Consider the following 13,206-nt stretch of genomic DNA (forward strand, 5'->3'; position numbering starts at 1 on the left):
CACTAATATCATTATTGTTACTTGATTTGAATTAATTGTCTCTGAAGTGGCTAACGAATGCAGTCTGTCTTATAAGTTACTATTTCATTTCACTGTTTCCGTTTCTTTCAGAGATGGAGTACTGTGAATCTCCGCACATTATATGCTCTACCTTTCAGACCAACCTGCACACTGGTGCACAGCACACCTACCCACTTGAGATGGGTTCTGATGCTGATACAGAGACTGAAGGCGCCACATCACCAGACCATGCCCTGAGAATGTGGATGAGAGAGATGAAGTCAGAGCACAGCTCCTGTTTGTCAAGTAGAGCCAATTCTGCACTGTCGCTAACGGACACTGACCACGAGAGGAAGTCTGATGGGGAGAATGGTAATACAGCAGCCCATAACTATATTTATAGTATATATGGTCTTATTAACCAACTTGAGATCAGTACATTTTTATTATTGTTATTAATATTATTAGTTGTAGTAGCCGTAACAGTAGTAGTACGGTTGGTATTACAAACTGTAGTAGTAGTAGTAGTAGTAGTACAAGTAGCATAGTTGCAAACCAACTCAGATTTCCCGGGACACCTCAACTTTAAGGCAGGGGGATCAAGGTCTGTGTAAACCCTACCCAGATATGGGTATCCCAGGGTGAACTGGGGGTTTTAGATGAAGAGGTGGGGATGTTCTCAAAAGACTAGATTTGCTGACAAGGCTAGAATATCTCTAGTAATGTAGCATAAGTAGTAAGAGTAGTAGTGGTAATAAGAGTATTTGCAATTGAGGTGGTAGGTAGTTATGATGATGTCATAATTTTACCCACCCGCCCATGTATCTTGGTTGGTTAAGGGGGAGCTTTAGTAACTTTAGGAAGTAACATTGGCTCAGTAGTTTGTACTGCTGCAGTTCAGCAATTAGGTACCAATCTAACCAGAAAAACATGAAGCTTGTCCTGTCTTGAAGTTTATGTTTCTCTTTACTTTCCATAATCATCTTTAGTCTTTATTTCTATTCTTAAGATATGGAATATATTTCAGAACCACCATTATGCATAGACATGCTTGCAGTGACTATACATTGCTATGGAATATGATAACACTATTTTACCATGACAAACACTTAAAAAACGATGTTACTTTTATTAAATAAAAAGTGAAAAGAATTTAAGACCATAAACTATTTCTCTGGCCACACAAAAGAGCAGGTTGCATCTAAAGAAAGCTGAGAAAGTTTCCCTCTGGCACAAAATGTATTGGCACTACACAGAATGAAAATATGACCATCTAAAAGCATCTGTAAATCTATTAAATTCTCTGCCAGGGAGTGTTTGGATATCTGCGTAAAAAACATGAAATTGAAAACCTTGCACAGGCTATTTTTAACAATGCTATGAAATTGTGCCTTCTGACTTATAAGGGATACATTATTTCTGCCAATATAAAGTAATAAAAGAGATATACCTAAAAAAAATGAGCATTGCAATCCTCAGTTAATTTTTAATCACTTGAAATTTCGTGCCCAAATCTTACTTTTGATAGCTAGCATGTCTTTCGATTTCTGCCAGTGACAGATAATCGAGTACATGTAGGGACATTTAAGGGGTTGACCTGCCATGACATATCAAATCCAATGTATATACAGTTGTGCTCAAAAGTTTACATACTCTGGCAGATTTTTTGATTTCTTGGCCCTTTTTTCAGAGATTATGAAAGATAACACCAAATCTTTTTCTCAACTCATGGTAAGTGGCTGGTTGAAGCCATTTATTGTCAAATTGCTGTGTTTTCTCTTTTTAAATCATAATGACAACCCAAAACATCCAAATGACCCTGATGAAAAGTTCACATACCCTGGTGATATTGGCCTGATAATGCGCACAGAAGTTGACACAAATGGGTTTGAATGGCTACAAAAGGTAACATCCTCACCTGTGACCTATTTGCTTGCAATCAGTGTGTGCGTATAAAAGCTGAGTGAATTTCTGGGATCCAGACTCTTGCATCTTTCATCCAGCTACTGACGTTTCTGGATAGTGAGTCATGGGAAAAGCAAAAGAATTGTAAATGAATCTACGGGAAAAGGTAGCTAAACTGTATAAAACAGGAAAGGGATACAAAAAGATATCCAAGGAACTGATAATGCCAGCAGCTTTCAAACTGTGATTAACAAATGGAAATTTGGTGCTCTATAAAAACAAAACCATGGTCAGGTAGATCAACAAAAATGTCATCCACCACTGCCAGGAAAATTGTTTGGGATGCAAACAAAATCCCACAAATAGCATCAGCTGAAATACAGGACTCTCTGAAATCTAGCGGTGTGGCTGCTTCAAGATGCACAATAAGGAAGCACTTGAAGAAAAATGGGCTGCATGGTTGGTTCGCCAGAAGAAAGCCATTACTGCACAAATGCCACAAAGTATCTTGCCTTCAATATGCAAAACAGCACAGAGACAAGCCTCAAAACTTCTGGAGCAAGGTAATTCGGAGTGATAAGACCAAAATTGAACTATTTGGCCACAATCAGAAATGTTACATTTGGAGAGAGGTCAACAAGTCCTATGATGAAAGGAACTCCATTCCTACTGTAAAGCACAGAGGTGGATCGCTGATGTTTTGGGGATGTGTGAATTACAAAGGCACAGGGAACTTGGTCAAAGTTGAAGGAAAGATGAATACAGCACGTTATCAGCAAATTCTGGAGGTGAATTTGCACTCATCAGCTTGGAAGCTGCGCATGTGAAATACTTGGATGTTCCAACATGAGAATGATCCAAAACACAAGGCCAAGTCGACCTGTCATTGGCTACAGCAGAACAAAGTGAAGATTATTGAGCCACTCTGGGGAGATCTCAAGCGTGCAATTCATTCTAGACAGCCCAGGAATTTACATGAACTGAAGGCTTTTTGCCAAAAAGAGTGGGCAGCTTTACCATCTGAGAAAATAAAGAACCTCATCAATAATTACCACAAAAGACTTCAAGCTGTCATTGATGTTACAGGTGGCAATACACAGTAAGAAATGGGGTATGTGAACTTTTGATCAGGGTTATTTGGATGCTTTGGGTTGTCTTTATGATTTAAAAATAGAAAACACAGTAGTTTGACAATAAATTACTTCACCCAACCACTAACCATGCATGGAGAAAAAAGTTTTGGTGTTCATATTCTCTGAAAAAAGGCTAAGAAAGCAAAAATTTTGCATGGGTATGTAAGCTTTTGAGTTTACATACCCCTGTATATATGTATATATATACAGTTGAAACCAGAAGATTACATGCACTATATAAAAAGATACAAATGCATGTTTTTTCTCAATATCGGTCATGAAATCAGGATACACCTTTGCCGTGTGAGGTAAATTAGGATTACCATACTTATTAATATTTGCCAAATGCCAGAAAAATGAGAGAGAGAATGCTTTAACCCCTTAACGACCGCCGATACGCCTTTTAACGGCAGCAGTTAAGTGTACTTAAACCACAGCGCCGTTAATTAACGCTGTGGAGAAAGTGAATAGCGCCGAGGGTAGCCGAAACCCCAGAGAACATGATTCGGGGGATTTTTACCGACCCCCAGGTTGTGATCGCCGGTAATTAACCATTTACCGGCGGTCGCAAAAAAACCCGCGATTTCCCATTTAATTTCTCTGTCCTCCGATGGGATCGCACATCGGTGGACAGAGAAATTGGGTCCCCGATAGCCCCCCGATACTCACCTGTCTCCCCCGATGCTCCTAGTGGCTCCCAATGGGCACCGCCATCTTGTTCTGGCCAAAAATTGCTGCGCATGCACCCGCCGGCCAGCACCCGGAACATCTTTGGGGTCTCGGCTGCCAGGGGTAGCCGAGACCCCAAAGAACATGATCGAGGTCGGTTTTTACCAACCCCTGTTTTGTGATCGCCAGTAATCAACTGTTTACCGGCGGATGCAAAAAGGTGATCTGTCATTCTCTGTCCTCTGATGTGATCGCACATCAGAGGACAGAGAAATAGGGGTATTCGGGGACCCTGCTATACTTACCAGTGTCCCTGGGTCCTCATGCGTCTCCTCCTGCCCACCGTCTTCTTCATCCAGTAAGAAAATGGCAGGCGCATGCGCAGTGCGCCCGCCATGATCTGCCAGCCGGCAGCTGGAGGAGTTGGGGCTAAAATTAGGGTTAGGATTGGGGCTAAATTTAGGGTTAGGGCTAAGGATAGGCTTCTTTCACACTTGTGTCAGTACGGGGCCGTCGCAATGCGTCGTACCGACGCACGTTGTGAAAATTGTGCACAACGTGGGCAGCAGCTGTAGTTTTTCAATGCATCCGCTGCCCAGTCTGTGTCCTGGGGAGGAGGGGCGGAGTTACGGCCATGCATGCTTGGTCGGAAATGGTGGACGCGACGTACAAAACAGTTACATTCAATTTTTTTGTGATGACGGTCTGCCAAAACACAACGGATCCAGTGCACGATGGACGCGACGTGTGGCCATCCATCATGATCCGTCAGCAATACAAGTATATGGGCAAAAAAACGCATCCATTCGCAGGATCCGTTTTTTTGTCCAAAATGACAGATTGCGAAGGATGCCACACAACGCAAGTGTGAAAGTAGCCTTAGGGCTAGGATTAGGGCTAGGGTTAGGGTTGGAGCTAAAGTTAGGGCTAGAGTTAGGGTTGGGCTAGGGCTAGGGTTGGGGCTAAAGTTAGGGTTATGGTTGGGGCTAAATTTAGGGTTAGGGCTAGGGTTAGAGATAGGGTTGGGGGTAAAGTTAGGGTTAGGGCTAGGGTTAGGGTTGGGGCAAAAGTTAGGGCTATGGTTGCGGCTAAAGTTAGGGTTAGAGTTGGGATTAGGGTTAGGGTTTGGATTAGGGTTGGTATTAGGGTTAGGGTTGGCATTAGGGTTACGCTTGGGATTAGGGTTAGGTTTGGGTTTAGGGTTAAGGTTAGAATTGGGACTAGGGTTAGGGGTGTATTGGGATTAGGGTTAGGTTTGAGGTTAGGGTTGAGATTAGGATTAGGGGTGTGCTGGATTTAGGGTTTTCATTAGGGTTATGGTTTGGGTGGAGATTAGGGTTGTTTTGGGGTTAGGGTTGTGATTATCGTTAGGGTTGTGATTAGGATTATGGATCGGATTTGGATTAGGGTTAGGGGTGTGTTGTGGTTAAGGTTGGCGTTAGAATGGGGGGGTTTCCACTGTTTAGGTACATCATGGGGTCTCCAAACACGACAGCCAATTTTGCGCTCAAAAAGTCAAATGGTGCTCCCTCCCTTCTGAGCTCTGCCGTGTGCCCAAACAGTAGTTTACCACCACATATGGGGCATCAGCGTACTTGGGATAAATTGGACAACTTTTGGGGTCCAATTTCTCCCGTTACCCTTGTGAAAATAAAAACTTAGGGGCTACAAAATCTTTTTTGTGGAAAAAAAAATGTTTTTTTATTTTCACGACTCTGCATTATAAACTTCTGTGAAGCACTTGGGCATTCACAGTTCTCACCACAGATCTAGATAAGTTCCTTGGGGGGTCTAGTTTACAACATGGGGTCATATGTCGGAGGTTACTACTGTTTAGGTACATCAGGGGCTCTGCAAGTGCACCATAACACCCGCAGACCATTCTATCAAAGTCTGCATTCCAAAACAGCGCTCCTTCCCTTCCGAGCTCTGCCGTGCACCTAAACAGTGGTCCCCCCCACACATGGGGTACCAGCATACTCAGGACAAATTGGACAACAACTTTTGGGGTCCAATTTCTCTTGTTACTCTTGTGAAAATAAAAACTTGGGGGCTAAAAAATCTCTTTAGTGGAAATTTTTTTATCTTTTATTTTCACGACTCTGCAATATAAACTTCTGAGAAGCACTTGGGCATTCAAAGTTCTCACCACACATCTAGATAAGTTCCATGGGGGTCTGGTTTCCAAAATGGGGTAACTTGTGGGGGGTTTCTACTGTTTAGGTACATCAAGGGCTCTGCAAATGCAACATAACGCCCGCAGACCATTCTATCAGTCTGCATTCCAAAATGGCACTCCTTCCCTTCCGAGCTCTGCCATGCGCCCAAACAGTGGTCCCCCCTACATATGGGGTATCAGCCTACTCAGCATAATTTACACAATACATTTTGGGGTCCAATTTCTCCTGTTACCCTTGAGAAAGTTGAGAAAGTAAAAATTTGGGGGTGAAAAGATCATTTTTGTGGAAAAAATATGATTTTTTTATTTTCATGGCTCTACATTATAAAGTTCTGTGAAGCAGTTGGGAGTTCATAGTGCTCACCACACATCTAGATATGCTCTTTGGGGGGTCTAGTTTCCAAAATGGGGTCACTTGTGGGGGGTTTCTACTGTTTAGGTACATCAGGAGCTCTGCAAATGCAACAAGATGCCTGCAGACCATCCTGTTATGACCTGGTGGTTAGGAGCACCCGACCTGATAGTTAAACTCATACAGGACGAGCTCTGGGATGTGGGAGCTCTGCTGACCGCAAGCCCTAATCCTATTGCACACACTAGAAATAGCCGTGGAGAGCTCCTGACGCTCCCTATGCGCCTTGTCACAGCCTAAGAGCTAGCTAGCCCTAGAGAAGAAAATAAAGCCTACCTTGCCTCAGAGAAATTCCCCAAAGGAATACTCAGCCCCCCACATGTAATGACTGTGAGTAAAGATGAAAGTCACAAACGCAGAAATGAGATAGGTTTCAGCAAAGGGAGGCACGACTTATTAAATAGACAGAGGATAGGAAAGGAATATTTGCGGTCAGCACAAAAACCTACAAAAGACCACGCAGAGTGTGGAAAAGGGTCCTCCGCACCGACTCACGGTGCGGGGGTGCCACCCTGCATCCCAGAGCTTCCAGCTAGCAAGACAAAATCAAGATAACCAGCTGGACAAAGAAACAAGAACAATAATAACAATCAGGAACTTAGCTTCTGCAGGAGAAGACAGGACACCAGACAGATCCAGGAGCGAACTGAACCAATGCTAAAACATTGACAGCTGGCATGGAAAAACGATCTGAGTGGAGTTAAATAGAGAAGCAAACCAAAGGATAAACCACGTCACCTGTGTAAGGAACCTCAGAAGCAGCAGCTCCACTAACAGCCACCAGAGGGAGCCCACGGACCGAACTCACCGAAGTACCATTCATGACCACAGGAGGGAGCTCGACAACAGAATTCACAACACCATCCCATCAAAGTCTGCATTCCAAGCTCCTTCCCTTCCGAGCCCCGATGGGTGCCCAAACAGTGCCCCCCCACATATGGGGTATCAGCATACTAAGGACAAACTGGTCAACAGATTTTGGGGTCCAATGTCTCCTGTTACCCTTGAGAAAATAAAAAAATGCAGGCTAAAAAATAATTTTTGAGGATAAAAAAAGGATTTTTTATTTTTACGGCTCTACTTTATAAATTTCTATGAAGCACTTGGAGGTTTAAAGTGCTCAACACACATCTAGATAAGTTCCTTATTGGGTCTAGTTTCCAAAATGGGGTCACTTGTGGGGGGCTTCTACTGTTTAGGCTCATCATGGGCTCTTCAAACGCGACATGGCGTCCAATCTCAATTCCAGCCAATTCTACATTGAAAAAGTAAAATGGCACTCCTTCTTTTCCAAGCTCTGCGGTGCTCCCAAACAGTGGTTTACCCTCACATATGGGGTATCAACGTACTCAGGAGAAATTGCACAACAACGTTTGTGGTCTAATTTCTCCTGTTACCCTTTTGAAAATAAGAATTTGTGGGCGAAAAGATCATTTTTGTGTAAACAAATGCAATTTTTTATTTTCACGGCTCTACGTTATAAACTTCTGTGAAGCACTTGGGGGTTCAAAGTGCTCACCACACATCTAGATAAGTTCCTTAAGGGGTCTAGTTTCCAAAATGGTGTCACTTGTGGAGCGTTTCTACTGTTTAGGCACATCACGGGCACCCTAAACGTGACATGGCGTCCGATCTCAATTCCTGCCAATTCTGCATTGAAAGAGTTAAACGGCGCTCCTTCTCTTCCAAGCTCTGCGGTGCGCCCAAACAGTGGTTTACCCCAACATATGGGGTATTGGCATATTCAGGAGAAATTGCACAACAAAATTTATAGTTAAATTTCTGTTTTTACTCTTGTGAAAATAAAAAAAATGGTTCTGAAGTAAAATGTTTGCAAAAAAAAGGTAAATGTTCATTTTTTCCTCCCACATTGTTTCAGTTCTTCTGAAGCACGTAAAGGGTTAATATACTTCTTGATTGTGGTTTTGAGCACCTTGAGGGGTGCAGTTTTTAGAATGGTGTCACACTTGGTTATTTTCTATCATATAGACCCCTCAAAATGACTTCAAATGTGATGTGGTCCCTAAAAAAATGGTGTTGTAAAAATTAGAAATTGCTGGTCAACTCTTAACCCTTATAACTCCCTAACAAAAAAAAAATTTGTTTCCAAAATTGTGCTGATATAAAGTAGACATGTGGGAAATGTTATTTATTAACTATTTTTGTGACATATCTCTCTGAATTAAGGGAATAAAAATACAAAGTTTGAAAATTGCAAAAGTTTAAACATTTTCGCCATATTTCCATTTTTTTCATAAATAATCGCAAGTAATATCGAAGAAATGTTACCACTAACATGAAGTACAATATGTCACGAAAAAGGCCTCTCTGAATCAGCTGGATCCGTTAAAGTGTTCCAGAGTTATAATCTCATAAAGTGACAGTGGTCAGAATTGTAAAAATTGGCTCCGTCATTTAGTACCAAATTGGCTCTGTCCCTAAGGGGTTAAGGCATTTTTGTTACTTACTTAAAAGTCAAAAGCTTACATACACTAAGATTACTATGACTTTAACCTTCGTCCGGCTGAGTAGGTACAATTGTAACTATTCCGTTTTAAAATTGCAATAACTTTTTTTTTCGAAAAGCCGCAGAGGGCTGAAATTTCGTGACATCTCTGCAGTTTTGTTCCAGAATATATTGGCCAAATTTCAATAAAATATATATGAAGGTACAATTGTACCTCTGCAGCCTGTTAACGTTGTAAAATTATGCAGCCTGACGAAGGTTAAACAATTCTGTACTGCCCTTATAATGATGTCATGTACTTGGAAGCTTCTGAAAGATTTTTTTGCAACATCTGAGTTAATTGGAGACACACCTGTGGATCTTTTTCATTGCACACCTGAAACACAGTGCTTCTTTGTGTAGCATCATGGGGAAATCAGCCAAGATATCAGGAGGACTTGCACAAGTCTGGCTCATCCTTGGGTACAATTTCAAGATACCTGAAGGTGCCTCGTTTATCTGTACAAACAATTATACGCAAGTACAAAGAAGATGGGAATGTCCAGCCATCATACCACTCAGGAATGAGACGGGTTATGTGTCCCAGAGATGAACGTGCTTCGGTCCGACATGTGCATATCAACCCAAGGACAAAAGCAAAAGACCTTGAAAGATGATGGCAGAAGCTGGTAAGATTGTGTCAATATCCACAGTGAAATGAGTATTGTATCAACATAGGCTGAAAGGCCACTGTGCCAGAAAGAAGTCGTAGCTCCAAGAGAAACATAAAAAAGCCAGATTGATGTTTTCAAATCCATACAGGAACAAAGACCTTAATTTTTGGAGATATGATCTGCGGTCTGATTAAACTAAAATTGAAATTTTTGGGCCTAATAACCATAATTAAACTTGGAGGAAAAAGGGAGATGCTTGGACGGCTAATAACACTATCCCAACTGTGAACCACAGGGGTGGCAGCATTTTGTTGTGGGGTTGTTTTGCTGCAGGAGCGACTGGTGCAGTTCACAAAATATATGGTATCATGAGAAAAGAAGATTAAGTGGCAATACTGAAGCACCACCTCATGACATCAACCAGGAAGTTAAAGCTTGGGCGGAAATGGGTCTTCCAAATGGACAATGACAAGAAGCTTACTGCCAAAATGGTACAAAGTGGCTTAAGGATAAGAAAGTCAATATTTTGGAGTGGCCATCACAAAGCCCTGATCTCAAGGTGATCTCAGGTGCGAGCAAGGTGACCTACAAACCTGGATCAGTTACACCAGTTTTGTCAAGAGGAAATGGACCCAAAGTTCGACCTACTATTGTGAGAAGCTTGTGGAATGATATCCCAAATGTTTGACCCAAGGCATTCAGTTTAAATGCAATGGTACCAAATACTAATGAAATGTATGCAAACTTTTGACTTTGCAGTAAGTAATAAAAATGCCTTTAAACATTTTCTCTCTCTGTCTCATTATTCTGGCATTTTGCAAAAATTAATTATTATGGTAATCCTAATTGACCTAAAACAGGAAAGGTTTATTCTGATTTCATGTCAGATATTGAGAAAAACATGCATTTGTGTCTTCTTACATAGTGTATGTAAACTTCTGGTTTCAACTCTCTCTCTCTCTCTCTCTCTCTCTCTATATATATATATATACAGGTGCACCTCACAAAATTAGAATATCATCAAAAAGTTAATTTATTTGAGTTCTTCAACACAAAATGTGAAACTCATATATTGTATAGAGTCATTACAAACAGAGTGATCTATTTCAAGTGTTTATTTCTGCTAATGTTGATGTTTATGGCTTACAGCCAATAAATACGCAAAAGTCATGTGACAGCAGGACTTGTCACCTGTCCTCACCACCAAAAGTACCAATACTTTGTTTAAAAACAACAGTATCACTGTGCTTGATTGGGGTATTGTAAAAAGGTAGATGAGAGACACCAGACCCAACAATACAGATGAGCTGAAGGCTTCTTTTAAAGCAACCTGGGCTTCCATAACACCTCGGTAGTGCCACAGGCTGATCGCCGCATTGATGAAGGAATTGATGCCAAAGGAGCCCTGACCAAGTATTAAGTGCATTTGCTGAATATACATTTCAGTAAGCCAACATTTCGGATTTTAAAATACATTTTTCAAGCTAATGTTATAAAGTATTCCTATTTACTTAGATAATGACATTTGACTTTTCATTGGCTGTAAGCTATATTCATCAACATTAAAAGAAATAAACACTTGAAATAGATCACTCTGTTTGTAATGACTCTATATAATTTATGAGTTTCACTTTTTGTATCGAAGAGCTGAAATAAAAACTTTTTGATGATATTTTATATATATATATATATATAGTACAAACCAAACTTTTGGACACACCTTCTCATTTAAAGATTTTTCGGTATTTTCATGACAATGAAAATTGTAAATTCACACTGAAGGCATCAAAACTATGATTAAACACATATGGAAATATATACTTAGCAAAAAGAGTGAAACAACTGAAAATATGTCTTATATTCTCTTCTCTTGAAGCTCATCAAGAGAATGTCAAGAGTGTGCAAAGCAGTCATCAAAGCAAAAGGTGGCTACTTTGAAGAACCTAGAATATAAGACATAATTACAGTTGTTTCAAACTTTTTTGTTAAGTATATAATTCCACATGTGTTAATTCATAGTTTTGATATCTTCAGCATGAATTTACAATTTTCATAGTCATGAAAATACAGAAAAATCTTTAAATGAGAAGGTGTGTCCAAACTTTTGGTCTGTACTGTATATATATATATATATATATACCGTATATACTCGAGTATAAGCCGACCCGAGTATAAGCCGACCCCCCTAATTTTGCCACAAAAAACTGGGAAAACCTATTGACTCGAGTATAAGCCTAGGGTGGAAATGCAGCATTTACCGGTGAATTTCAAAAACAAAAATAGATCATTATTTCCCCATAGCTGTGCCATATAGTGCTCTGCACTGTTCATATTGCCCCATAGCTGTGCCATACTGTGCTCTGCAGCATTCATGTCTCCCATAGCTCTGCCCCATACTGTGCCCTGCAGCGTTCATGTCTCCCATAGCTCTGCCCCATATAGTGCTCTGCTGCGTTCATGTCTCCCATAGCTCTGCCCCATACTGTGCTCTGCACCATTCATGTCTCCCATAGCTCTGCCCCATATAGTGCTCTGCAGCGTTCATATCTCCCCATAGCTGTGCCCCATATAGTGCTCTGCAGCGTTCATGTCTCCCATAGCTCTGCCCCATATAGTGCTCTGCACCGTTCATGTCTCCCATAGCTCTGCCCCATATAGTGCTCTGCACCGTTCATGTCTCCCATAGCTCTGCCCCATATAGTGCTCTGCAGCGTTCATGTCTCCCATAGCTCTGCCCCATACTGTGCTCTGCACCGTTCATGTCTCCCAATAGAGCTCCACATAAATCTGTGCCATGGCCGCTGCTGCTGCAATAAAAAAAAACACACATACTCACCTCTCTTGATTGCAGCTCCCAGCGTCCGGTCCCGGCGTCTCTCCGCTCGGACTGATCAGGCAGACCGCGCACACTATATGCGTCATCGCGCCCTCTGACCTGAACAGTCAGAGCGCAGACGCCGGGAAGATGGAGCGACGCCCGGCGGCTGGAACGTGGACAGGTGAATATAACATACTCACCTAGTCCTGGCGATCCTCGCGCTGTCCCCTCCTGTCACAGCTGTCTTCGGTGCCGCAGATTCTTTCTCTATCAGCGGTCACCGGCACCGCTGATTAGAGAAATTAATAGGCGGCTCCGCCCCTATGGGAGGTGGAGCCGCCTATTCATATCTCTAATGAGCGGTCCCACGTGACCGCTGAAGAGGGGAAGAAGCTGCAGGACAGAAGCCCGTGGGACGGCAGGGACAGCGCGAGGATCGCTGGGACTAGGTAAGTATTCCTCAGCGCCCTCTCCCCCTCACCCGCCGACCACATCGCTACCGTGACTCGAGTATAAGCCGAGAGGGGCACTTTCAGCCCAAAAATTTGGGCTGAAAGTCTCGGCTTATACTCGAGTATATACGGTATATATATATATATATATATATATATATATTAGAACTCAACCATATTTGCAATTTACAGAGGTAGCCATGTTTAACTTGAAAAGTAACACACTATTTTGATAACTTGTGGTAGAAGGTTACCTCACATTGTAGAGATGTGTGAGTCCGTGAAAATTCAAATTCACCTGTTTGAGCAGATTTTCTTAGAGTATTTAATTTGCAAAGTTATTTTCTGTTAAGGAATCTAACTAAGCTTACGATGTAAAAAGTTAAAAAATTACTTATACTTCCTTCAACGCTCACCTCACCATTCCCAGTCTAGTCCTCATTACATGTTCTTATCTTTGCCGCAAGTGCTGAATCAACAAATCTGTTCTTGCTAGGTCAGAACGTCTGGCTCTGATC

The 13,206-nt window shown here is 41.8% G+C and overlaps 1 protein-coding gene across 6 annotated transcripts in view; it reads left to right on the forward strand.

Moving 5' to 3' along the window:
* The window catches only part of TENM1 (teneurin transmembrane protein 1), a 1,319,573-nt gene that overhangs the window by 435,512 nt on the left and 870,855 nt on the right, over nt 1-13,206 (forward strand). For all 6 annotated transcript variants that reach the window (XM_069747173.1, XM_069747175.1, XM_069747177.1 and 3 more), the window contains one exon: nt 112-372. In XM_069747173.1, the coding sequence (XP_069603274.1) occupies nt 112-372 (261 nt within the window). The remainder of the gene's footprint in view (nt 1-111; nt 373-13,206) is intronic.

The sequence above is a fragment of the Ranitomeya imitator genome, chromosome 2 (assembly GCF_032444005.1).
Source record: "Ranitomeya imitator isolate aRanImi1 chromosome 2, aRanImi1.pri, whole genome shotgun sequence".
In the NCBI taxonomy this organism is placed as follows: Eukaryota; Metazoa; Chordata; class Amphibia; order Anura; family Dendrobatidae; genus Ranitomeya; species Ranitomeya imitator.